Raw genomic sequence first — 25,627 nt, 5'->3', positions numbered from 1 at the left:
TGTGAGCTCAAACTGCCTCCTTAGAGGAAGCCACTGCCAGTGCAGTGAACTGTGAAATTCAACCGGTCGCCTGGTTAATGAGCAAAGAGAGCTGCATCCTGCTGAAGGATAGTAATAAAATAGACTATTAGCACCCGCATGTTTCACCATAATGGGAGGTTTTCTATCACTCTTTCACAGCCTCAATACAAATATTCATGCAGTGTAAGTTATAGGAATATTAATTCATGTGTGCAGCACACACACCTCTACACACGCACGCACGCATACACACACACACACACACACACACACACACACACACACACACACACACACACATACACACACACACTCAAACAAGGTGCAGCTAATGTGGAGTCAGACTAAGTTCATATTCAAGTGTCAAGGCCCATTCTTTGGCTGACGTTTGGACGGCTGCTTTATAATGACTTTCTGTTCTCATCCTCCATTCTGCATACTTCACTTGGCATGGTGTGCGTGTTGTACTTGTATGATATAAAAGATGATGAAAATCCTCTAAGGTGCAGGCATTTTAGGCCTTTTTTTCTTCTTTTTTTTTTTTACAAAAGTACATAGTTCAACGAATATTTTAATTTTTTTATTTTTTAAAGATCATTTTTGGGGAATTTTCAGGCCTTTATTGACAGCTTAAGACAGGAAAGGGGCTACAGGTCAGAATAGAACCCACGGCCGCTGTGACTCAAGCAGTGACTAACACTTATTTTCAGTCTGGCGGAGGTTTATTAGTGAAAATTTAAATTTGAACCAACCTCTCTTCTTACACTTGAGCTATATGCAATCAGAAAAACCTAAGAAACAGCAGCATGCATCAGAAATGATGTTCTTTATTTTCAAGCAACTCCTTTTTTGGGGGCTTATATATTCTCACAGGTTAGCATGATATGCCTAATACTCTAACAGCTGACATTTTAAAATAAGTACTTTTAATACATGCAAGTCAAATGTACCCCTTTTGAAAAATGTTCTGTACAGTAAAAAGGTTGACATACTGTATTTTTCACCATATTTCCACACACACACACACACACACACACACACACACACACACACACACACACACACACACACACACACACACACACACACACACACACACACACACACAGTAAATGTGACATTTACAGGTTGTGAACATGACACAAGCAGCTTCTGTATTTTGAACTTGGGAAAGTAATTCCAGTCAGCTATTACCTGCCCTTTTTCTGTACAATAATGAAAATCAACATGTAGACACTTGAGATATATTTCACACTGAGCATTGGATCAGATTTCATTGTTGTAATAGCAAAATTCTAAATGCATGGTTGTGTCATTATGACAACATCTGAGGGCAATATAGAGTGCATATTTAGTGTAGAATTACATTACAACTTTGAATAGGCTTCTGACATTTGCACCATTATGAAGACTGAGTCTGTTTTGTTGTTGTTTTTGTTCATCTGAGAGTCATTAAATAACCTCAAAGCTGAGACAGGGATCAGTTTTATAGGCTAGCATTCACAACACACAAATAAAAAACCATGACCACAACAAAATGAGAATATAGATATAGAATAACAAGTATTGAATGTAAAGAATGTTTTTCACTCTGTGCTGCTCCTGGAAGGTCAGATGGCTGCCTGGAAACTACAAGATCCATCCACAGCTTATAATACTGCCAGCAGAAGATGAATTAGCCTCTCAGACATACACAGTCTTGTATTTTCTAATGCTACTGCTGTTTTTTGTATTATCTTTCTGTAATACAAAGCACCTCATTAGTTTGCGTCTCTCTGTCAGCAGATGGTTTTATTTTTTCTTTATCTGAATTCTTTTTTCTTATCATTGTTCAGACAAATTACTTTTTATTTTCGAAACCACTGACAGAGCTACATTATCTTTCTCATGTTGTACATATGACTTCTTTATAATCGATTGAATAACAACTCTGTTGTACTTTGACAGCAAAAAAACCCAAAACACTGAGCTATCAACTTAGCATTATCTTTACTGAATATAAATGTCAAACAAGGTAAATCAACAGGAAGAGAAAAACTAAAATAGTTCTTAATGCAAAATTTAAGACAGCTTGGAGTTTTTTAAATAGTGTTAGGCTCTGGGCTATTGAGATGAGATGAAAGAGCAAAGTTTATACCAGAGTAGTGTAAGGATCACCATCCCAACAACGAAATATGAACGGAGAGGCAAGAAGAGTAAAAAGTGAAAAGAGTGGAAAAAGAATAAAACTAGGAAGAAACATTACAGTTTTTGATTGCTAAACGACACTGGTCGCAACTGAAACCACATGTGCACAACTCACAGCCACAGTCTGCAGTACCAACAGTCACCTGAGCTAAACAGTTCACATCACCTGCAAAACTCATTCCAAGCAACACAACTCTTCACACACGTCTCAAAACATAATGAACAATCCTCACTGAGATAACATACACGGTCACTCATCAGAACACACCAGCGTCAAACACCAATACAGAACAATTTGAATAATTTAAGTGACTTTACACAAATAATATTTTCTTCAAGAAAAGAGTGACACTATTATCTTTTCTTTTCATTTTATACCAGTAAACAAGGTACACAAGAATGAATGAAAATCCTCAGTTTGCTTACCTACAGTATGTAAATAGATATACATTTTTATTTTGTCTGTAGTAATTTACGTAATTACTGGACAAAATAAAGGTACGTAATAGTTCAGAAGTTTTACAAGTTTTTTATCAACACATTGGCTGTCCAAGCATGAACATGCTTTATCTATACTGTAAATAAAAATGACTGTGGTGTTCCCATTACTTTTAAGTGAGCAGTTTTACTATAGTAAAGGAAGTGCTTTTCACATTTTTTATAACTGTGTATGTAACCTCAGACATCTTACCTGGACATATTGGTATCTTTGCTCTTTTACCTGTTCACTGTTTATCTCAAACAGTACATGTGTAACTGTTTCATTCTTATTTGGTGTTTCTTTATTTCCAAAAAAAATCTTTCCCTATATATATATATATATATATATATATATATATATACACCAGGCTGAAATCCTTTCTGTTTACAATAGCAGTCAGTGTGTTAGCATTTGAACAAAAGTGCTGTAAATCCACAGTGTTGTGCAGGTTGTGGTTAAAGCCATGGGCTAAGTGTGTAGAGTTTTGGAAACTGTGTTCAAGCAGTGAAAACAAACTAGAGTTTGGTTCACATGAACTGCTGCTGTACAGACTCTAGTTAGAATTTTGCACTTTCGTCTTCAGATGTGCCCACAGAGACACACACACACACACACACACACACACACACACACACACACACACACACACACACACACACACACACACACACACAGTTACATTGTTATGGCAGTTTTTAAACATGATGTGTATGATAATGTGGGTTGAAGTAGATGAGGCTATCAGTATTTCTGCTGACTCAGTTGTTTCTGGCTTGCAGTGTAAGAGAGAGAGAGAGAGAGAGAGAGAGAGAGAGAGAGAGTGTGTGTGTGTGTGTGTGTGTGCGTGCGTGCATGTGTGTGTGTGTGCTTGCATATAGTACAGTGTGCTTTTCGTATGTGAAATGTAAAAAAAATATGTCATCACAGCTGGACACATTTGACAGTGTTTAATGACTAACTTGCCAACTATCACATGTGTTTCTCAGTCACCATAGAAATAAGGTTAGCTCTATCTCTCTTCCCCAGGTATTTGTGGAAACAATTCTAATGATGAATATGTTTTAAAAAAAACAAGAAACATCTGCACTGTTGACTGGCAACTCGAATGTAATTCCAGTTAAAACTTTGCTTTGAATGAGTTTTTCCTGAGCTATTCCTTTTTATCCTTTGTTTCTATATAGAATTAGAACCTGGAAAAAAAAGTTTCAGAAAATAGCCTAGTCCCAAAGAGTTAGCTTTCAGCAAATGATATACTCTAGCATTTCTAGGGGACGAAACTATGTTATTGCAAGTGTATTGCTCAGCACCCAAGGAAGTGCAGTGTCGAGTGTGAAGTTGTCTGTTGAGTACAGCTCCTAAAGCCCAAATCCAGATAAACTGGACTGAAATTTATTGCGCATTCTGACCCTATCATAACAAACATGTACTCTAGGCCTGCAGTTGAATACAAACAATCTCAGATACAAAATTACAAAAAAAATGTGTTCAAAGTTAACATCATACAATAGGCACACATTTTACATTTCACTTTGCAGTGTGTGCACCTACTGTATCTGGATTAAACATTAAGCTGGTAACTGTCAGGATAACAGATCCATCCACCATATTACTTTCTCAGCCACACTGTCTCTACTTTTCCTTTTATAAACAAAGTTTCAGTCATCCCAAATCGGCCCTTCCTACTCAACTCAACGCAACTCAACACAACACATTTATTTCTGGTTGCTGCTTTTGTTTCTCAATTTCCACTTCTTTTCTTTCCAAGAAGCTGCCAACCAGTGTTGGGAAAGTTCACTTTCTACTTTCTAAGTTCAGTTCACAAATTTTAAAATTAACTAGTTCAGTTCATAGTTCATACTTCAAAATTTTGAACTAAGTTCACAGTTCCAAAAATGAACTAGTTCATAGTTCTTTTTTTTCCATATGTTGCTGCGAGCTATTAATTTTCAAAATTACTGCCACAGCCCATATAGAACCACAGACAGCAATTATTTTATCAGTTTTAACACTGAAACTATGCGTCAGATTTCATTTTCATATCCAATCAGTTCAATGTGCCGTTTCAAGTTTGCTGTGGATGTGACTGAAGTGTGGATTTTCTTTTTGAAAGCCGCACAGAAATGAAAGATTTTTCCCATCCTCACTGACCTTGTCATAAAACTCGTTTAAATGATCATACGATCCTTGCTGCTTCGTCGCCTCCGTGCTGCTTTTTGTTTTGATGATGCATGCGGCGGTGCAACACTGGTGGCTGGTGTTGCCAGATTGGGTGTTTTTTCCGCTACATATTAAGGCCTTCTTACGGTGTGTTTTAGCCATGTTTTCGCCTGGAAAGCTCTATAGAAATCTGGCATCCTATTGAACGAAGTTAAACTGAGAGCGTGCCGTTCACAGACACCAGAATGAATGAGTTCACAGTAACGGTCATCAAGCAGTAATACAGTACGTTCAGTTCACGATCGCCCAAAATATGAACGAGTTCATGAACTATCGTTCAATGAATGCATTCAGGCACAACACTGCTGTCAACATTTATGGAAACAGCTTTATAATAATAATTTATGGGCACATGAACAAGCTTGTGAATTTGACTCTGTGAAATATTGTAGATTACTGTAAAGCTAGCAAGACATCAGAAGCACTGGTGCAAATTTTCAGAGTGTAAATTTTTACAGCTTTCAGTGCTCTCTAGCATTTTTTATGTGAGGCATTTAATCATTTTGGGAGATACAGAAATGGCGTTTATACACTTGTGGAGTATATTATGGCTCTGAGCAATATGTGAGTTATACTAAAAATAACTTTCACATCTCCTTATGTCTACATGTCTCTACATGTCTGTTTGTCTCTGTAAGCTCACTGTCATATTTATTTCTTCCTCTGCACTTTTTACTCTCCCTCCTTTCATCTGTTTCTGTCTTCTGTGTGTCTCTTTCGCTGGGAAGTGACAGATCCTGCTGGGTATTCCTGCTTTCACACAAGGTGTCTTCATATGGTAATCCCTTTATAACAGGCACACAAACATGCACACGCACACGGACGCTCCTCTTATTCACTTGTCATCCTGTCTAAGCGGAGACGAACACTTCCTCTGGCCAGGCAGTCTTCTGCATCTGTTACCTCTCTCAACATTGTCATGTTCTCCAGCAGAGAGACAGAAAACAATGGAGAAAACAAAAAGGCACAGAGAATGATGGACAGCCACTCCCTGACATTTTGAGAATTGAGATAAAGAAAGACCAGAGAGTTGGTGGGCTGGTGTTTTTTGTTTTTGTTTTTTTTAAATCAAAGACCCAGAACTCCAGGAAATAAAGTATACAACAGCAGCAGCTCTACAGCAAAAAAATAAATGGTCTATAACGACTTGGTCTGGACTTGGTCTGCTTAAAGTTATGTTTCCATCCATTTGTCAAGCATACGTCAAACACTCTTTTAAAATCTAACAAAACAATACTTTCCATCACCCCTGCTGAAGTAAATACACCTCCTGAACAGTGTGGTTAATTCAAAGAACATGTCCGCTAAGACAAAATAACTGATTATTATTTGGCAAGTTGTTATTATTATTTTGCTTCGGCTAATGTCGATATTTCACGCCAAAGTGTTTTGCAATGTGAATTTTTCATTCACAGGGCCTGTTGAGGCCAAACCAATGGCATTATTTATTTTTTTCACAAAACACTTTCTCGTCTCAAGTGAGCAGAAAATTGTCTTTTATTGAAGGAATGTCATAAAAATTTGCCATTTCCATTTGGTCTGACCAATTTGACACAATAGCATTTATATAAATATATTTGGATAGAATTACAGTGATTGAGGGAAATACTAAATGTCTTTGTCAGGGAATCAGTTGGGAGGACAAACTAGTGTCTTAACGTCACCAAGGGAACAGGAATAACAACAAAATCATGGAAAACGACCACACCTACCACAAATTTTTGCCTTCTTCTATATTCTGTATACATCAAATGTACTTTGTTGGAGGTATTACATTCATGTAATTTATGTGGCATTGATTACATGTTAGGCAAAAAGGCTATTGGATATGTAATTAATCTGATCTGATTATAACTTCATCAGGGAAGACCAGAGAGGTCTTAAAGGGTGAAATAATCTGCAGTTTCACTCCCACTCCGTATACTCCACTAGTTTAAAAGGAATAACATAAAAATGGGTGTAGAAAAAGCAGTGGAGAGTGGGAGGGAGATACAGAAGAGGGGGGAGGGATATCATCACCTGCACACACACTCATCACAGTGGTGTTGACAGGTCAAGAGAAAAAAGAGCCACTGGAAAACCACCAACAGGCTCCACCACTTCAAAAACATCAACATACAGTCAATCGTCCTTATTATTGTCTCTTTCTCAACAGCTTGTTAGAAAGCCTCTGCTCAACGTTTGTCTAAAAAACTACCACCTAAGTATTGTATACAGTATATATTATTATTATTATACTGACTGTTTGTCAGTGTGAACCTGATATGTGATGCAAACTGGCACACGTAGCCACTGTGGGACAGGCTCTGCAGATGATAACACTGTTTTGTTTTACTAGACTTTGACAATCCAGTAGCACAGACTGGACAGCACACTTTTTAGAATTACAGTAATTATATCACATTTTTTTATTTTTAAAATGTGTCTTTAAACCTGCTTGCATATTTTAAACCAGCAGCTGAAACCCTATACCTATATTGTTATGATACAGACATACAGCAAGTACATTAGCATCAAACTATTACCAGCAAATGTAATCTTTTCCTTAACAAATTACAAAAAATTATTAATCCGTTTTACGATTCAAGTAATTTTTAGCACACAGATATTAAAGACTAACCTTGTGGAAGCTGCCATGGAAGATTTTTTTGATTTCAGTTCCTTCAAAGGTGACGGTCTGGAAGTCTCCTTTGTAGTCATAGTTGAAGAACATCAGGGTCTTTCCAGAGTCTGTGGGGGGACAGACAGAGTAGGTGGTAAGGGAGGATAGAAAAGGTTGATGTTCACATTAAGTAGACACTTGTCTTGTACACACTATTGTCACTGTCTCCTATTATTAGACTCCAATAAAGGTCTGGTTTGATTCAACAGTGAAGTACATGGGCTGGACAATATCAGCAACAAACAACTTGATCTTTGTGCTACTCTGGTATTTGTCTGCATTTTACCATTGAACAAGTACAAACTTCATCAGATGTCATTTTGACTGATAAATGTAATAATTCAATTTCATTTCATTGTGATATAGGCATGCAATCCCTGTCATCTTTAATTTGCAAAACCCTGTAATTATAATTTTGTATTTGTGTTTCTTATGGAGTTTCTTATGAGTGCAGGACTATACCGTCTTCCCCATTGTTCTAATAATATATGTGATATTAGTGGCAATGAGAACCATGAGTTTGTTTGTACAATGTCAATAAAATCTGAACGCTGAGATTATCTAACTAGTATTGCTTCTGTATCTGAAAGATAAAATATGAAAAGCAAATGAAAAGAAAAATGTTTCAATGGATCACTGCATTGAGATGTTTGAGTAAGCATAATGATTACTTTGTTGCTGACAAGGCACAAAAAAGTACATATAATATAGTAGTATAGTATACTACTTTAGTAAAGTATGGGCGTTCTATGCCTTGCTGCTTGGCTGCATCAGGGTCACCAGGGAAAGCAGAGCAAAACAAAATTACTTTCACCCTGCAGCTTCTTTTAGCTACTCCAGGGGATCCCAAGACCATCCATTCCAGCTGGTAACATAATCTCCGCAGCAGGTCAGGGGTGTGCAATGGGTCTCCTCCAAGTCAGTGTCCAAAACACCTTTAAAGGTTGACGCCTGGGGTGAGTTTACCCAGTGTGCAATGTTTCTGTCACATCGCTTTACACAGTTGGATACAAACACAGCCACTGCACCATGGTCAATCTAAGAACACCATCATCCCATCTGCTTTGGCTTTGAAAATACTGGCTTTATATGAAATTGTGATCTCCAGTTACAAACTCTAAAGCACACAAGGATCAGCACCTCTAAGTGTGAGGTCATGATGCTTTCCCTGACTAATTGTGTGTCCCAGGCCTTCCACAAACAAAGTCTTCTGGTATCTCTGCATCTTATTAATGATTGAGGATACAAAGCTAAGATGAAAATGTTGCTCATTTAAAGGTACGTTATTATGGATCAAAAATAGAGTGATTTCGCTCCAGCCGCACTTCTGCAATCTGCTGCATAATGCACTCTCATGGATTATATGGAGACACTGGGACTACAGGAGCTTCATCACACGTCTGCCGTTTGAGTTTGATGTAGGGGAGACAAAGAGCGATTCAAACTTACTGTCCAGGATTAGTCCCACCGATGGCTCGTTGTCCCTGTTGAGGATTTCCCACAATGCAAAGGGCTCCTGCGGGGTCTCAGGAAGTAGACGGAGCATCATAGAAATGGTGTAGTCAGAGGGTAAACCTTCAGGGTGAAGGTACCTGGTACACACATGAAAGAACATTAAAAAAACACACACACACACACACACACACACGTAGATAGTGAGCTTAGCTGTGCCCTAAAGGCATGTATCCACTAGGTGTCTTTTTAAAAGTGCCATTGTCTCTTTTCAGCTCTCTTTTAGAGTGCTTTTGGCTGCCTGAGACTGTCTTCGAGTGCCATGCTCTTTTTGATCTCAGAGCCGAGCCTTTTTTTGTGCAGCTGCCTTCGAGCACTTCAGGTTCAAATGATCTCAGCTCAATATTTTCTTAGAGGGCTCGTCAAAGTCACTTTTCACAAACTGAACAATCACGGAGCAGAAAGCTTGTTGAAGGTAACCCCCCCAAAACAAAAAACAAAAAAAACTCCAAAATGACAACAATGCAGAAAGAAAGACATTACAAGAGCACATTTGAAGCCATTGAATGTTCCTGTTAAGTGTTTGTATGCTTGGGTTTTATACTTGAATATTTTAGTGCTAGGTAAACGTTAACACTTCTGACCTGCATCTGCAAGCATCCTAGAGAATTTTTTCAGTCATTTGTTTCCAGCTTCTCCTAAAGCCGTGATGCCTTTTAATTACTTGTGGTCATGGTCTAAATCTGCAATTAGAAACCAATTTGAAATGCACAAGGTGAACTCTTAATGAAACCTGAAGACATGACCTGAACACCTTTAATCGTTTATTGATACTTAGACGATTGGGCATGGTCTAATCAAACTAGGACCTTTTAGGACCTGTTATATATAACATATAACAGGTCCTAAAAGTGTCCTGTGTAAACAATGAAAATTAAAGAGAATTCAAAGAGATATACAGGGTATATCCATATATGGAAAGCAGGCAATTAATCAAAGCCTGAGTTTATTTTTGGGGTGGTTTCTCTGTTGCTCTGGTCAGGACATACACAGAGAGTCTGTTCCATTGGAAACTACAGGGCATTAAATGTGTACTGGCGAAATGTGCAGTAAATGTTAATGAATGTACTTTGCTTTTTGTATATACTGTAAAGCCTCCCCGGAGATGCAGTTTTTACAGGTTGAGATTATTTTTGAAAAAACATTCTATAATTGAGCTTTGAGGCCCAAAAAAAAAAAAAGATCTGAAATTGCCAATTTGTTTTTTTGTGTTAATTGGCAGTATGAATTGCAGGGATTAGTGGAAACTGCATGTTTAATATATTACTGCAAACATTCTGCTTCTGCTCTGAGCTTTAAGTACATATATTTTTATTGCAGGCATTCCATGATTTATAAAAACTGCATTCTCTGTAAATTATTCTTTCCTTAATATTATTGTAACAGTGACAGCAACAGGCTCAAATTCTATAATTTTCAAGACCACTATTTGTGGTTATTAGCACTGGGGGCAAGTACTGATTGTGATACATGCAAGATAGAAAGCATAACAGCCCAGGTGCTATGAGTGGGACTTGAACCCTTGTGTCCTAAAAGATAATCCAAAACAAAGACAAAGGGAAAATCTTTGACACATTTTCTTTCACGTTTGTTCCCCGGTGGGGTTTTTTTAGCCAGAAAGTTGGGACATTTTCATTGGCAGGACTGTTAAATAGTTTAGGATCCTGTGTGTACTGCTGGCTGATAATTCAAAGTCCTCTGGTGTTTGTGTCCTGCTGACAGTCACCACTCCCCATGTGCAGGGGAGCAAGCAAACATAGATGGATAAACAGCGGAGTAGGATCAAAATAACTCTAAGAAACACAGAAGAAACCTTTGGTTAAATAGTAGTCAACTGGATTTAGCATGCAATAATAATGATGTATGAAGCTGTGTAAAAGAAATGACAATATAACATGCAGATATTTTATTTGTAATTTATTAATGTGTCTGTGTGTCATGATGATTCTGTGTGTCATGATGATTCTTTTGTGAGACTGAATCATCTTATTTATAACCTTGTGTATGTTATTTGTTCTCAGGTTTCTCTTGCAATAGGGATCTTGATCTCAATGACATTTGAACAAATAAAACTGTCTCTGAACAAACTGCCACCTCCAACTCTGTCTGCTATCATTTATTTTGTATGCCCATGTAAGGCAGGTTTTACTGTAAATCAACACTTGATCAACAGTTTCTTTGCTGCTTTGGGATTACTGTTAGCCTTACAGATAAAAGACATATACATCAATGAGAACAGCTAAATTGTGTGTTACGCTATAACAGAACACAAGTGACTATAAAGAGTAGGAGGCAATAGATTGGAGGTGTAATTATGCACAGTAACCCAGGCAAAACCAACTCATTATCAAATGACAGCTATGATGCACCATTTCTGTTGCTTGCCAACTGAAACAGAATTTCTAGAAAACAATCTAAACAGTGCTTTTGTACAAAGAAGTCTGTGTTTTCAGATTTCTCCACCTTAGAGTGGACATACTCACTTGGTGGGCTGTGACACCAGGGCGTCACGGTGTAATCTGTAACAGGGGAAGCTGTTGAATGAACCTGGCTCCAGAGAAACTCCAGGTATGGTGCTGTACTCCTTCTCTACTAGGCCAAACTTCTCCATCATACGGAAACCTGCAAGAGACAAATCATCATTTCCTTCGTCCTCGTTAAGATCAGCATCCTCCTCCTCCATGCGATTACTGTAATTACAATAATTTCCGGCAACCGCAGCATGTCATTATGTTATTACCATCATCATGGTTGTGCCTGTGTGACTGTTGTACAGTATATTACGCATTTTCCTTTACCTGCCATTGTGTTACCACTCATCAAAATTGATGGACAAGCTGAAAGACAGAAAATAGTCTGTTAGTTCATCCTTAATATTTTTATATTCAGTATATTTTCTTCAGTCATTCTCTAGGTCTCTCCTTTCTCAAGAACGCTTTTTACTCCTGGTATACACACAGTAGTGTTACTCACTGGCGGTGGCAGCCTCACAGACAAAAGTAATGAGCTGTTCTTCTATTTTCTTCACAGCATCCAAATCGTCCACAAAGAAGACGTGTCTATCGCTGGGCTTGCTGGCAATATTCACCAGCTCCCCGTAGTCTGCGTCCGCAAAGCCAATGGCAAAGATGATATAGCCTGAGAATGGAGTTAAACAAGAGAATTCATTACAAGTTTGTAAGTAAGTGTAGAGGATAAAGTGGATTAATGTAACGCATTGTTGGGAGTTATGGGCTTCAAACCAATGGTTGAAGCGTCTCATATCCTATAACCGTAAAATGTGACACACAGTACATAAAGCATCCAAGAATTGAAAGGGGGAATGGGGATCTGTCCTCCATCTTGCCTGTACTGTACCAACACACACAACTTACCTTATGAATGTCAATGAAATACATAAATGTAGACATCTTTTTCAGAACTTTAACAAACAACAAATGTTTGTTTTTCTGTGTTTGGTCTATAAAATACCAACCATCCATCTGCATCTCCTTGGACACTTTGTTGACATCATCTTGTGAACGTCCATCAGTGAGAACAACCAGGACTTTAGGAACGCCCCTTCTAGCTCCGGCCTCTGGGGTGAAAATAGTCTCCTTCACATGTTTGATGGCCCGACCTGATGGAGGTCAAAATGATAACCTTATGATTCAAAACCCATACCAATATTTATGCCTTTTTTAGCCCATATAACCATTTACAGTATACTTAACATTTATTCCATGCTTTTTGAAGCATACCATGGTGTTTAGGTTTGTTTGTTTGTGTTCATTTCTGTAAAACTATAAAAATGAATGTGCAGAAACTTAAATTAGATAGTTAATCACAGTACACATTTTGTCAATATTTTGTTATGTTACACAAATGAAGCATAATGTAAGTTCAAACAAAGCACTGAAGCTACACACTGTCTGATTGAATACTTTTCAATCATTTCCAGCTGTGTGACTAGTAACATACCATTATATTCATGCAGGTGTACAGCAGGACATTAAAACCTGACACTTATCACTGTTCCTTATGTTCATGCCTCTGCCATTTGCTGACACAGTTCTTTTCTTAGACATAAGTAGGGGGGCGCCAAGGAAAAAAGGTTGGGAACCACTGGATTAAACTAAGATTTAATGCTCATGTATGTTTATTAAGAGAGGGTTAGCTGCTCTCAGCATAATCCTTGTTGTTTATCTGATTCTTTGAGAGCTCCCTCAAACAGCATAGCCTTACTGTATAAACATTTGTTACAAATGGTCAATTCCTTGATGTAAGTGTCTCTGACTGAATAATAACTGATAAAAATAAAAGCTGCCAAGATTTGAGTCTATCTATCTCAAACCATACAATATAACATATACATTAAAATAAAAATGCAAAACAACTAGTATGGTCCTTTATGTGGTGCTTATACTTTCTCCACAACACTCTTAACACTGTCATCTGATATGAAGCTTTATTTCTTCATTGGTGCAACATTTTGGAACAGAGGAATAAAAGCTTGGCAAACCAATTTATTAGAAGCACAGATGTCTTTGTTATCTAAAACAAATCGTATTCCCCACCTCAAGCAGGGGTGTGAATGCTTGTGACCTTTGCTACAATTTTAATGTACTTGCTGATTAAAGAAAGTATTCTTTATTCTTCCACCAACATTAATAAAATATATTTTCAAGCCTATAATTATTACATGGCAATAAGTGACCTAAACACTCCTGAACCCAGATTAGTATATGCCAGAAAGCAAAAAATGTCCAAGGTATTTCAATGAAGACTTAGATATGAAGATGGATGGAAATGTCAAAATCCAGTCTGTCAGAAAGTTAAAATTAGATGAACCTTTGACAGTGTGCACGTCACCTGCTAATGGACTTAAACAATCTGTCTAGACAGCTTTAAAAGGTTTCAAGACCCGCACAAAAAGGCAGCCAATGTGGGTTCAATGCATACGTGTCAGTGAATTTAATGATGCCTTATGTATCACTGTTTCAAGACCCTCAAAAAACACTTGAAGGTCGGAAGATAAAATTCAGTCAACAGTTTATTAGCAAGGTTAAATATTAGATTTAAAAGCATTGTGTTATACTATATTTCTTACGCTATTTCTATTGATCTATTTGCCTCCAGACAGCTCTCTCTACTGCTGAAAACTAAAATGAACTTGACTACTGCTGAAACATGAACTCAGAACAGATTAAGCATGGTCATTACTGTTATGCAGCGACATATATATATATATATATATATATATATATATATATATATATATATATATATATATATATATATATATATATATATATATATATATATATATATATATATATATATATATATACACACACACACACACACACACACACACACACACACACACACACACACACACACACACACATATTATATATATATAAGAAACTGACCTGCAATGTGTCCTTAAGGGCTTTAATTCATCCAAACTGTTATCCACACCTACTGAATATTGGCAACAATGTGCATGCAAACACCACACACAGGTAGGTCATTTTATTTAATGCTAGTTTTTGCATACTCTTCATCATGATTTGCAAAAATAATTCAAAAAGCTCATCTACTCATCTCCACCTGACCTTTTCATAATTAAATGGACAATCACTGTCATTAATTCTCTTAACTCTCAATGCCCTTTAAAACTTACTCCTTGTGTGTGTTCAAGAGTGTGTCTGATTTATTAAGAGAAGTGCCGAGTATCAAGGAACTTTGCAATAAAAACAATACAAGATGAAGCAGTAAATGGCCCTTTAAGTTGACCAAACACCTAATGTATATGTGAGAATGTGTATGGTGTCTCTGTCTCCCAATTTCGAACCAAACCAAAATCCTCAGACTGTCAGCTGTCAGTGGTGACAAATGATAGAGTGCTTGGTCTGTAAAGTGTTGTGCTGTCAGATATCTGCCAGTGATATATCTGTTTCTACACTGTCCTCTGATCACGCTGAGGCAAGACTGGAATTACAGCAGCCAGCCAGGCATGAAGTGAGACACAGAGCAGAGGAGACAGGGGATGGGACAGAGGAGGGGTTGGGTAGGAGGTGGAAGATGAAAGGGTAGGGCAGGTAAGAGGGCACAGAAAGAGTGGGGGGAAAAAGTTGAAAAGGAAGAAGGAAGAGTTCAGATGAGGAAGGGCAGGTATAAAAGGAGGGTGAGAAAAAATGGAAACAAAATAAAAACATGTCAGTCGATCTTGGGTTCAAAAGCTCATCATCAATCAGCGATCCCTTTTTGTGTGTGAAGAAATCCCTATCAGTTCGGATTGAGCCTCCTGTCCGGCAACAGTTAACCAGTTCTCTCGCTGTCACTTAAGAAGGGATAAAATAAAAAAAATAGCTGAAATCATCTCTCCTGTTATAGCATACAAAGCGCACTATAATTAAGTATATAGTTCTTATGTGGCTGCAGGTGAAATCTGTATGACTGGGATAAGATTGTTATATTATGTGTGGTTATTATGAAAAGAAAGAGCTATACAATTCTCTAATCTTTGAAAGATTACAGTAAGTAAGAAATCAGTAAGAAATAAATTTAGACAATCAAATGCATTATTGAAAATATACAATGGATTTTGAATGGGTCTCAGTGGCTTTTATGTCAGTGAAACTCATTCATGGGCCATTCATACATCTATTCCTGAACTCTCACTCATACACCTTGATAAATTGAGTGAGGTTCTCACACAACTGCATTACTACAGCTGAAGAAGTAAAAATCATAAAACATTGTCAATCACATCTTGAATAATCTAATGTAGAAATATATTACTGCACAATTAAGGATTAAAAGACAATATTTTACATATTGGAAGTCAGTCATCTCACACATACTGTACTTTACATTTGCCCACAAGCACACATTTATTAAAAATTCCTCAATCTGAATATACTGTAGAAGCAATTACCTCATCTACAGCATGAAAATCAATCTCAAAAGACACAAATACACACTCACTCCCTCATATATATACTGTATACACACTACAGTATATCCAGGGATAAAGACTATTACAGATGCAGCTACGTTAAATCAATCATTAACCAAGCCAGTCAGAGGCATACTAATACCTTTATGAATAAATGCATAGCAAAAAGCCAAATCCTAGAATATCAGCTTCAACACCCTAAATCCTCAACATGCTCTTCCCTCACACTCGTATGAGAGGGTACCGACGGTGGTGGTGGGGAATTCTGACTGTAAAGTCCTAATGAAGGCAGCATTATTTACATAGTGTTTATAAAAAGTGTATAGAGAAAAGGCTTATGACTTGAAGACTGTCCCTCCTCCTCAAACCTTCGCAGTGCCATTGAGCAAATTACTCATCCCCAATAGATACAGTACAAGCTCTGTTGCCGACCAAGTTAGAGGGCAGCTCCCAGATGTGAAACGCTAAGCTAAAATAAGCAGGTTTAAACTACATGTTTCAAAATGGATAAACATGATTAGGAAACCAAAATCTACTGTCCAATATTATCCACACAAAAAAAAGGGGGAGGGGATCCTGTAGAGCTGACAAGACATTTGTTACTTTACTGTGGATCTGTGCATAGTTTTTCCTTTATTAGATAGTGACAGTGGATAGACAGGAAAGTGGGGAGAGAGAGAGAGAGAGAGAGAGAGAGAGAGAGAGAGAGAGAGAGAGAGAGAGAGAGAGAGCGCGGGGATGACACACAGAAAAGGGCAGCAGGTTGGAACTGAACCCGGGCCGCTGCAAAGGACTCAGCCCACATGGGACGCACGCTCTACTGGGTGAGCTAGAGACCCTTAAGCACATTTTAAAATGTGTTTTCTGTGTTTGCTTGACCCAAGGGTTATAGGACAGATGATATAAAGTAAGCTAGTCATTTACAGTAAAAGCATAAAAAAGGCACTAAAGCTGTGGGAGATTTAGACCCAGTGAGTAGCGCTGATGGGGTCTCTGAAGAGAAGTTGAGGTTTAAGATTGAAAAAAAGGAAATGTTTGGGCTTGGAGTGCGAACTTCATAGTTGTAATGCAAGCCTCAGTCCTGAAAGTAAAATTCACTACTGATCCATTTCTAAATGGACCAGAGGAGTAAGATAAGTAAGGAGGTTTAGGTTCAGGGTATACAGCTCTATATATGTGTGTTTGTATAGTTTAGCATCAAGATTAACAAAGGAGGGTAAAATATCAAAACCAAAACATGAATAAAAAATCATTGAACAGAACAGAAAATACTGTTCACTTCTGCCTGAATTAACTTATAAATAAATAAATAGATAGATAATATATATTTTAGTATGTATGTATGTATATAAACATGTAAAATAAAGGAACTATTATATGACCTCAAGTATAATCTAAAAAATAAAATATATACATATATCTATATATAAGCAATAAGCTGTGTGGGTGTCTGTGGTGGAAATAAGGACAGCCTGAACAATAGGCATTATGTGTGAGCTACTAAAGAGGATTAATGCTACGCTGAGGCAGTGTATGTGTGCATATATGTGTGGGAGAGCGACAAAGAGAAAGCGGGAGAGGGAGACATTGTGAGTCCGTAGGCATTAGCCTAACCGTGTAAGAGTTGGCGGCCCATCTTTCTTTCTTTGTGTGGGGAAGATGACATTTTATGGTTTGTTTTCTGTTCTTCTGTAGACCACACACACACACACACACACACACACACACACACACACACACACACACACACACACACACACACACACACACACACACCCCTGTCAGCTAAAACTCCACCACGTCACCTGTTAAATTATAAGACAGTACAGTAGATGTATAAGGGGTATGGGGGAAATGAAGAAAACAGAAGATAAAAAATAGGAGACAAAAAAGGAGGAATGCTGAGAAGGAAAAGAGGGAAAAAAATGAAAAGGTAGAAGAAGAGAGGATGCTTAAAAGGAAAACAAAGAGGCAATAAAGTGAAGGAGAAGACAGTATGAGGTTGGCAAGAGAGTAGAAGAGATGAAAGAGAGAATAAAAGAGAGAGGAGTAAGAAGGGGGAGGAAGGGATAAGTGAGGAGAAGATAGTGCGATCAGCTCTGGAGCTGATAGCTCTTTCCACTTCACAATTCTGTGCCACTTTGTGTTGGTCTATCACATGAAATCCCAATAAGATACATTTACATTTGTGGTTGTAACGTGAAAAAATGTGGAAACATTCAAGGGGTATGAATACTTTTGCAAGCCAGTGTATGCTTTCAAATTAAAGTCTTTCCTCTCTGCAGTATGTGATAGTTTCAACAAGTATCATGAAATTGGTGAAAACTGGGATTTTAATAGAGATGTTTCAAATTTCACAACTCTTTAAGTTTTCTTATCAAGATTGAGGTTTAAAGCTCATTCTTGACCTTGGAAATAGCAGTTGACAAAACAATCTCACCACAAGGTCCATTAGTAGCTGTTCTGGGAAAATGGAGTTGTCCAGTTGTCATAAAGGTTTGGACAAAGCTCCAGATCAGCTACTAATGGACCTTGTGGTGAGATAGTCTTGTCAACAGCTGCTTCCAAGTTAAGAATAAACTTTCAATCTCAAGCCAACACGGACGAGAAGTCCTTAGTGCTCTGAATTTTTTTATTTTTTATTTTAACATCTACAATTCCACGACAAAAGGCCAAACTATATTTGCTAAGGAAGACTGTGTGTTATGATTGACAGCTCCAGAACATATAATAATAGACCCTGTGGTGAGATTGTTTTGTGAAGAGATTGGGGTAAATATCGAATAAGGTATTAAACTGACATCTGAATTTACCTGTCTTGTTTTATTGCATGAACTATTGTTACAATAATCCAATAACACACAGCTCTGACCTGTCTTGGTGTTTCCTCCCTTGTATCTGATCCTCTGAATAGCTTCCAACAGCGCTTCTTTGTTGCCATGGGAACTCAGCTGGAACTCTGTCCGAGCATCGTCGCTGAACTGAGCAATGGCCACCTGCAGAGAGGCAGAGACGGACAGACAGAAAGTTCATAAGTCAAATTAAATTATACCTTAAATCTCTATCTTCTGGACCCCTGGTGTTTTAAACCTGCATAAAAGGAATAGTTCACACAAAAATGATCATCTGCTCAGACTCTTCTCAGTCACAATACAACTGAAATATGTGTGTGTGTGTGTGTGTGTGTGTGTGTGTGTGTGTGTGTGTGTGTATGTGAGTGTGTGTGTGTGTGTGTGTGTGTGTGTGTGTGTGTGTGTGTGTGTGCATGTGTGCATGCGTGTGTGCGAGTGTGTGTGTGTGCGTGCGTGTGTGCGTGTGTGCGTGTGTGCAGGTTTAATTCTGCTTGCTCCAAATCAAGAAAGCTAATTACTCCAAGCAGCTCATGTGGCATGATGTGAGTGCTATGAAGCCACCTCATTATTACCTACAATTTCTGCATTTATGTTCAACAGCAACAACAGTATCAAACAGATGCTGCCTTTGTTTGCTGAAGGAAACACTGTAATTATACAAATTGGGCCAAAGCAGCACCCCAAAGTGGATACTGTAGAAATTGAAAGAAGCCAAAATGTATTTTCTTGGTTTAATGTTGGTCACAGATTTCTACTTTTTTTCAACCTGGTCAGTGCTGGTGGTCTTAATATTTTCACACTGAGCACATGAAGTAAAAGACCACGACACTGACCTGAAATACTACAGTCTTATTTTATGCAAGTCTCTAGGTGAAAATTCACTGAATACATTTACTATATATATGTCCAACCTCGCAAATCTGCGCTATAATCAATCTAATTGCCTTACTCTAAGAGGAGAGAACAAATATCATTACCTCCAGACTGCTAATGGTGCTGTTGTTGGCTCAGGGCAGCCTACATTTACAAGCCAACTCTCTCTCTACTGTACAGCCAACTCTCTCACATTACAGCCAGTGTTTTGCTCTTAGAAGCCTATTGCCAGAGGGTTATGGGGCACACTGAGGGTAGCAAACTGCGTAACAGCAGACATTACACAAATGAAAGAAAAAGGTTTAGCAAGCACCTCTAAAGTGTGACAAATGAACCAGCTGAGCTCTGCTGACATAGTATGGGGGCCATGCAGGCAAGAAGCACTAAGAAATTAGTTCACAATGACAATAGAGAACTACTTCCCCAAGTTAGAGCCTGACATTACTACTGATGAACCTGATACATGAGAAACACTCTGCGGCAGTGGAGATGGTAATATTCACTGTAGGAATGTGATTTAAAGCATTGCTCATGAAGAACGAAGTTGATAGCGCATTAGTCGATGCTTGAACAATCTAAACATTATTCCAGCTTTTAATGCATCAAGACCGAAATGATTACGAACACCACTTCTGCCAGACAAGTAATGTTTTCAGGCACAAAACACAGTGGCAGAAAATGAGCAGAGTTAATCGAATACTGCACAGCAACTAAAAAGAAAGTCTTGCTAGAAAGTAAAGATTGACTCACTAGGGGTTTAAAGTTCCTCTAAACTTTTCTGTAGATACAAGGCTGTGGTCTTGCTTATTTGTCAGGGGACAGCCAAAGGAAATTGGGAGAAATTCTGCTCCAAAGCATACTTACAGAATCAATTAATGTCAACAGCAGCAGACTTCCTCAAATAATAAATGAGCCAAGCCCACATGTGTCAAAAACACAAACTGTAAACTCAGGTTGGGTAGGATTCATTATTTGGCCAAAAGTCTGTTATGTCCATAACTTCTATTTCTGTCAACAACAGTTGGTTATAGAACGAAAGCTGCAGATTTTGAGAGAGTCAGCCATGATGTTGAATCACAAAACCCTTTTCATTATGGACAGCGTCCTGTCTCCATTAATCTATTATCTACTGAATAAAAGTCTGTAGAAGGCACATTAAAACTTTCTTTCTCTTCTGCAATCTTGAAAGTTAAATGGGTTTCCGTATAGGAAAGATGGAGGACAGAGGATGAGGTAGTTGGCTGGAGCACAAGAGTTGGGGGGCAATGGGTTGTTGGATATATGAGAATTTTATTATAAGTTAGACACTGTGCTGTGCTTGCAAAACGTCCCGTCTAAAAACTCCATATTTGGCAGGGCTTTGTTTCTTTTTTGGGGGGATTATCCTACAAATATATATTTAAAAATAAATGAACAAATACATATTTTTCACAACATTCTCTCTTCAGTGAATGGGTTATTTACCCACAGATTACACTAGGACATGTCATTTCTATATTTCATTATTTTTATGGTTTTCAGTGTGGTTACTTTTGGCTAGATCCCCAGCATCTGCTGCACATTTAATTTTCCATGAATATGCATTTTACAGAAGGGAAATGCTTTAACAAAGAGAATGAATTACAAAGCGACTAAACAAAAATTAAAAGCCTTCAGCACATTTGTATTTCTGTATGGTACTGTATAAACTGGCAATATGGTCATTTTCACAAGACACAGACATTTAGACTAGACACAAGAACCACAAGCGGTCATACAAGTGAATACCAGCACTCCAAGTAGACTCACTGCAGCTTTATTCAGACTCAGATAGTCAAGATTGAATTCTTACATTTTTAACGCAGGAATCTTTCCCCATGTATTGATGCATTTGGTAAAATAGAGGTGCGATACAATCATAAAAGTATTTTGATTTGTTTTGTTTATAACATCAAGGTTACCACAAAGAAAAGCCACAGGACTTATTTCCATTGTGTTCCTTTGTTGTAGTTTGATGCCGTAGAGGTGTGTGCGTGCACATAAAACTTGTTAATTACGGTTTAATTTTTGAGTTCTTCCTTTGAGAATCTCCCTGATGTAAAAATGACTAAGGTGTGGTCACATGACTGACCTGGGTGCCATCCGGGCCAATCAAATCCAGTGATCCCATGGTGCTGTAGAGGAAACGCGTGATCTTCATGAAGTTGTCATCTCCTATGGACCAGGAACCGTCGACCAGGAATGCCAGGTCAGCCTTGGCCTCCTTACACACTAGATGGAAAAACAAGCGGACAAGAGAGATATATAGATTTAGTCAGGCCATCATTATGTCTCTGCATTTAAATAAGTAATTTCATAAAGAATGAAGGTCTGCAAAGGACAAAGCATAACTTGAATATTAACTGGCTGCCTAATATATTCAGACTAAGTAAATATGCATAGTATGAAGCACTGTAAATATACATCTGCTGCAAAAGGGTAAATATGCAAAGGATGGGTCCTCAGATTAATTTGCACATGGGAGAGTTTATAAGATTACAAGTATAGTGCATGCTCTAAAAATGTGCTACATGCAAATTGTGTATTTTTTTTCTCCTTCTGTAAGCTGCTCATTCATATTCCTGGTCCAGCAGTGCCTTTTCATCTTTTATTCTTCTCAGGTTTCTAAAAGACTCCCAGTAGCCTTATATTTATTGCTGTAAAGTTGTTTTGTGGTTTTAACAAGTTTTCAAACTCAAGTTCTTTGCTAAATCCCAAATCCCATTCATGACAACAAGTCTTTCAAGCCAGAGAAAAACCTCAGCTATATCGACACAAAAATCTGCTCTACTGGTCCTATTGTTTTTCACTAGAGACAAATGCTATTATCGTATATTTTTACAGAACTTCATAGGTGGAGCTCTCATGCTTGTCAGAAATGTCAAGTTAAAGGTCAGCTGTAGAATGTTTTGATTACGCGGTTTTATGTGGCTGATTCTGATAAAAGCTGTGATATTACTGAAACCACTCAACCACCACGCATCGGCATAATTTTCTCGCTAAGTCTCTGCTTTAATTCAGCACGTCTTTTTCTCACTTCTTTCTGTCTGTTTCTACCACTGTCTTTCTCCTCATGTGTCTCTCTTTCTGCCTACTGGCCTCTGCAGCTGTATCTCTGCCTCTCTTTTTCACATCCTGCCCATCACTTTGTTTCATTCTCTTCCTCTTGTTGTTCTTACTGTCTGTCTGTCTCTCTTCCATGTATAGACACAGAATAGAATAGAATACACTTTATTGTCCCCGAGGGGAAATTTGCCTTTGGAATAGTGCTACAATCTGTTGCTTCACAACACAAACATAACAGAAAAAAACATTCTAAAATCTACATAAAAACATAACTTAAGATCATAAGATCAACAAAGCAACAGGTGCACCTTTGCTTTTTTTTCTTCTTGTTTGTGGTTCTTTCCTAAGTAAAGGTTGCCTGCCATTACAGAAAAAGGCATCGGTCTAACAAAGGTCAGAAACCTAGACAGAAATGCTTACAGACAGGCTCAGCGGGTATGTCAGTTCATGTCTGTAGAGTTTCTCTTTTACCTGAGTGCTTGGTGCTCTAGTGTTTTGGAGTGAACTGTACTGAAGCAGAAACTAGGTGGGAGTGATCAGGTTAGCTCTGCTGAACCTGAGCTAAAAAGCTAATAAACCAGGATTAGAGGAGCATTTCTTTATTATGGCATCGGCTGCAACCCACAGTGGATGGTGTATAAGTCACCCAATAAAGTCATTATGGAATATAGTAAACGTCTCGTAGACTTCCTGTGTGAGAAATTCAAGTGTTTTCCTTTTTGTTTAGCTTAAATTGAACATCCCTGATTTAGTTATAGTTCCCCCAAAGTTTTTGAGGTCACTGTTAATATTTTGAAACTAAACACAGTTCACAGCTGTGTAACGAGTACAGAGGGACATTAGAAAGTAACTCTGTTAAAAGTAAACTTTTTTGTTTCCTGTTTCAAAATCAGGCGAGAGCAGCATAGCTTGCACTGGCAAGTGTGGTGTCGATCATTGATTTAAATTTATGAGCAAACTTACTGCTCTGTATAACTGGTTACAATTCCCTGTGTAGCAATGTCCCAATCAGATTTGGTTTTCACCCGATTGTAATCCCCATAATTCGCATTTGCATTTGATTGCAAGCATCTGCCAATACAAACCTTGATTGAATTTGACACCTTTAAGTACATCAAAGTTAATAAATGCAAGCAACAACTGAATATCTGAGTAAGTGATTTCTTTTCCTTTGAAATATAAAAAAGAGCTAACTGTAGTAATATCATAACTGTCTTATTATAAATATACAGTGACAAAAAACAAGATGGGTAACAAATAAAACGCAAGACGCATGATGCAAGAATTCTCAAAAGAATTCTTGCATCATTGCACTCAGTAGTGTTGCCTTATCGGTTATGTGGAAAGAATCTGTTATTACCACCTCATAAAACATCCACATTACACAGTCCCTCCAGAAAAACGTGATTATGTGATCGCATAATTCAATGCATAATCAGCCAAAGTCCACATATTGATGCGGGGGCCACATTTTTTCAAATATGCTGCACTTTCGCCGATGTCCACGCAAAATATGTGGGGTTTGCATGATTTCATAATCCCCGCATTTTCGTTGCAAAAAGAGTCACATATATCTTAGCAGAAGGTTGAAAAATGTTGCGTTTACTTCACACAAGAGCAGCCATTTCCCCCTGTTGCCATGGCAACGTTATGAAGTGAAGTAATTACGCGACGTGAACACTGAAAAGCAGGGTGTTGTTGAATCACTTTTTTTTTTCTCCTTTTCATCAAACCGCAGTTTTTGCAAGTATTCATTGCATAAAATTGCATAAATATCCCACATATTCTATCGCATTTTTTAAGAAAATATGCCGCATAATCAAGGATTTTTGCCTGCAACAATCACAAAAAAACTCAAAAAGCATTTTTCTGGAAGGACTGATTACAAATATTGTATGTATGTGTTGCTGCAAGTTGTGCAGAATTGGCAATGTTAATGACATATACTGTATATGACAGCTGGCATACATTAAGTGTGATAGCTTACAAGTTTACCTGCACGGCTTTGTATAATTTTAACCAAAAATGCATTTCACTAGGGTCAGGTGACTACAGTTACCATATTAAGTAATCAGACTACTAAAATTACCTACTGTACAACACTGGACGAATAATATGAGAGTGTGTGTTGTGTTTGTTGTGTTTGGCTTCTTGCTCACCTTCTTTAGCAGGTGGGATGGTGGGAGGGGGCTCTGTGGTGGGGGGTTCAGTCGGAGCTTGAGTGGGCGCTGGCACTGGACACACACATAAACACACAATGTGGGAAAGAAGACAATGCAATTGATCATGATGGCAGTGACAAGTGGCACCATCATCGTCTTTATGTGCCGACCACACACAACCACACAAACAGTCAATAAGCTGGCAAAATGAGAGACAGCTGTGGCCTGTTTCTATTAAGCTGAAACTTTCCTAATCCTCTTCCCTTCTCTGATAGCTAAGTTCTGGACCTTTACAGAGAAAGATTGCATTATGTATATACAACCTATGTGTACATCATAGACAGTATTAGGTGTACATGAACAATCCAGCTGCTGTGTTTTACTCGGTTTATCTTTCTTTCCATCACTGAGTTACAGCAATCAGATATTATCTCTACCTTCTTTCTATATAGCTCTCTTCCCTACCTTCTATAAGTTAGGGACAGCAAGAGTACTATTTTCATCAGTTTACTGTAGTATCTGTCTGACCACAGGCTGTTTTTTTTTCAAGTCAAAACAGCCCCCAGGTTAAGGTTTGCCTCAGTGCCAAGCCAATTACTTTGCAGAGAGAAGTGGGTTCTGTCAAACCAG

The 25,627-nt window shown here is 38.0% G+C and overlaps 1 protein-coding gene across 2 annotated transcripts in view; it reads right to left on the bottom strand.

Annotated features, from left to right (window-relative positions):
• col14a1a (collagen, type XIV, alpha 1a) overlaps nt 1–25,627 on the bottom strand; it is a 131,978-nt gene that overhangs the window by 37,471 nt on the left and 68,880 nt on the right. For both annotated transcript variants that reach the window (XM_028581088.1, XM_028581090.1), the window contains exons 25-33: nt 24,995–25,069; nt 21,862–22,001; nt 18,899–19,022; nt 12,556–12,699; nt 12,054–12,218; nt 11,879–11,917; nt 11,564–11,702; nt 9,018–9,160; nt 7,527–7,636 (exon numbers count right to left, since the gene is read on the bottom strand). In XM_028581088.1, the coding sequence (XP_028436889.1) occupies nt 7,527–7,636; nt 9,018–9,160; nt 11,564–11,702; nt 11,879–11,917; nt 12,054–12,218; nt 12,556–12,699; nt 18,899–19,022; nt 21,862–22,001; nt 24,995–25,069 (1,079 nt within the window). The remainder of the gene's footprint in view (nt 1–7,526; nt 7,637–9,017; nt 9,161–11,563; nt 11,703–11,878; nt 11,918–12,053; nt 12,219–12,555; nt 12,700–18,898; nt 19,023–21,861; nt 22,002–24,994; nt 25,070–25,627) is intronic.

This window comes from Perca flavescens, chromosome 6 (assembly GCF_004354835.1).
Source record: "Perca flavescens isolate YP-PL-M2 chromosome 6, PFLA_1.0, whole genome shotgun sequence".
In the NCBI taxonomy this organism is placed as follows: Eukaryota; Metazoa; Chordata; class Actinopteri; order Perciformes; family Percidae; genus Perca; species Perca flavescens.
Note: the sequence above shows the minus strand (reverse complement) of the source record. Positions and strands in the feature narration are given on the sequence as shown.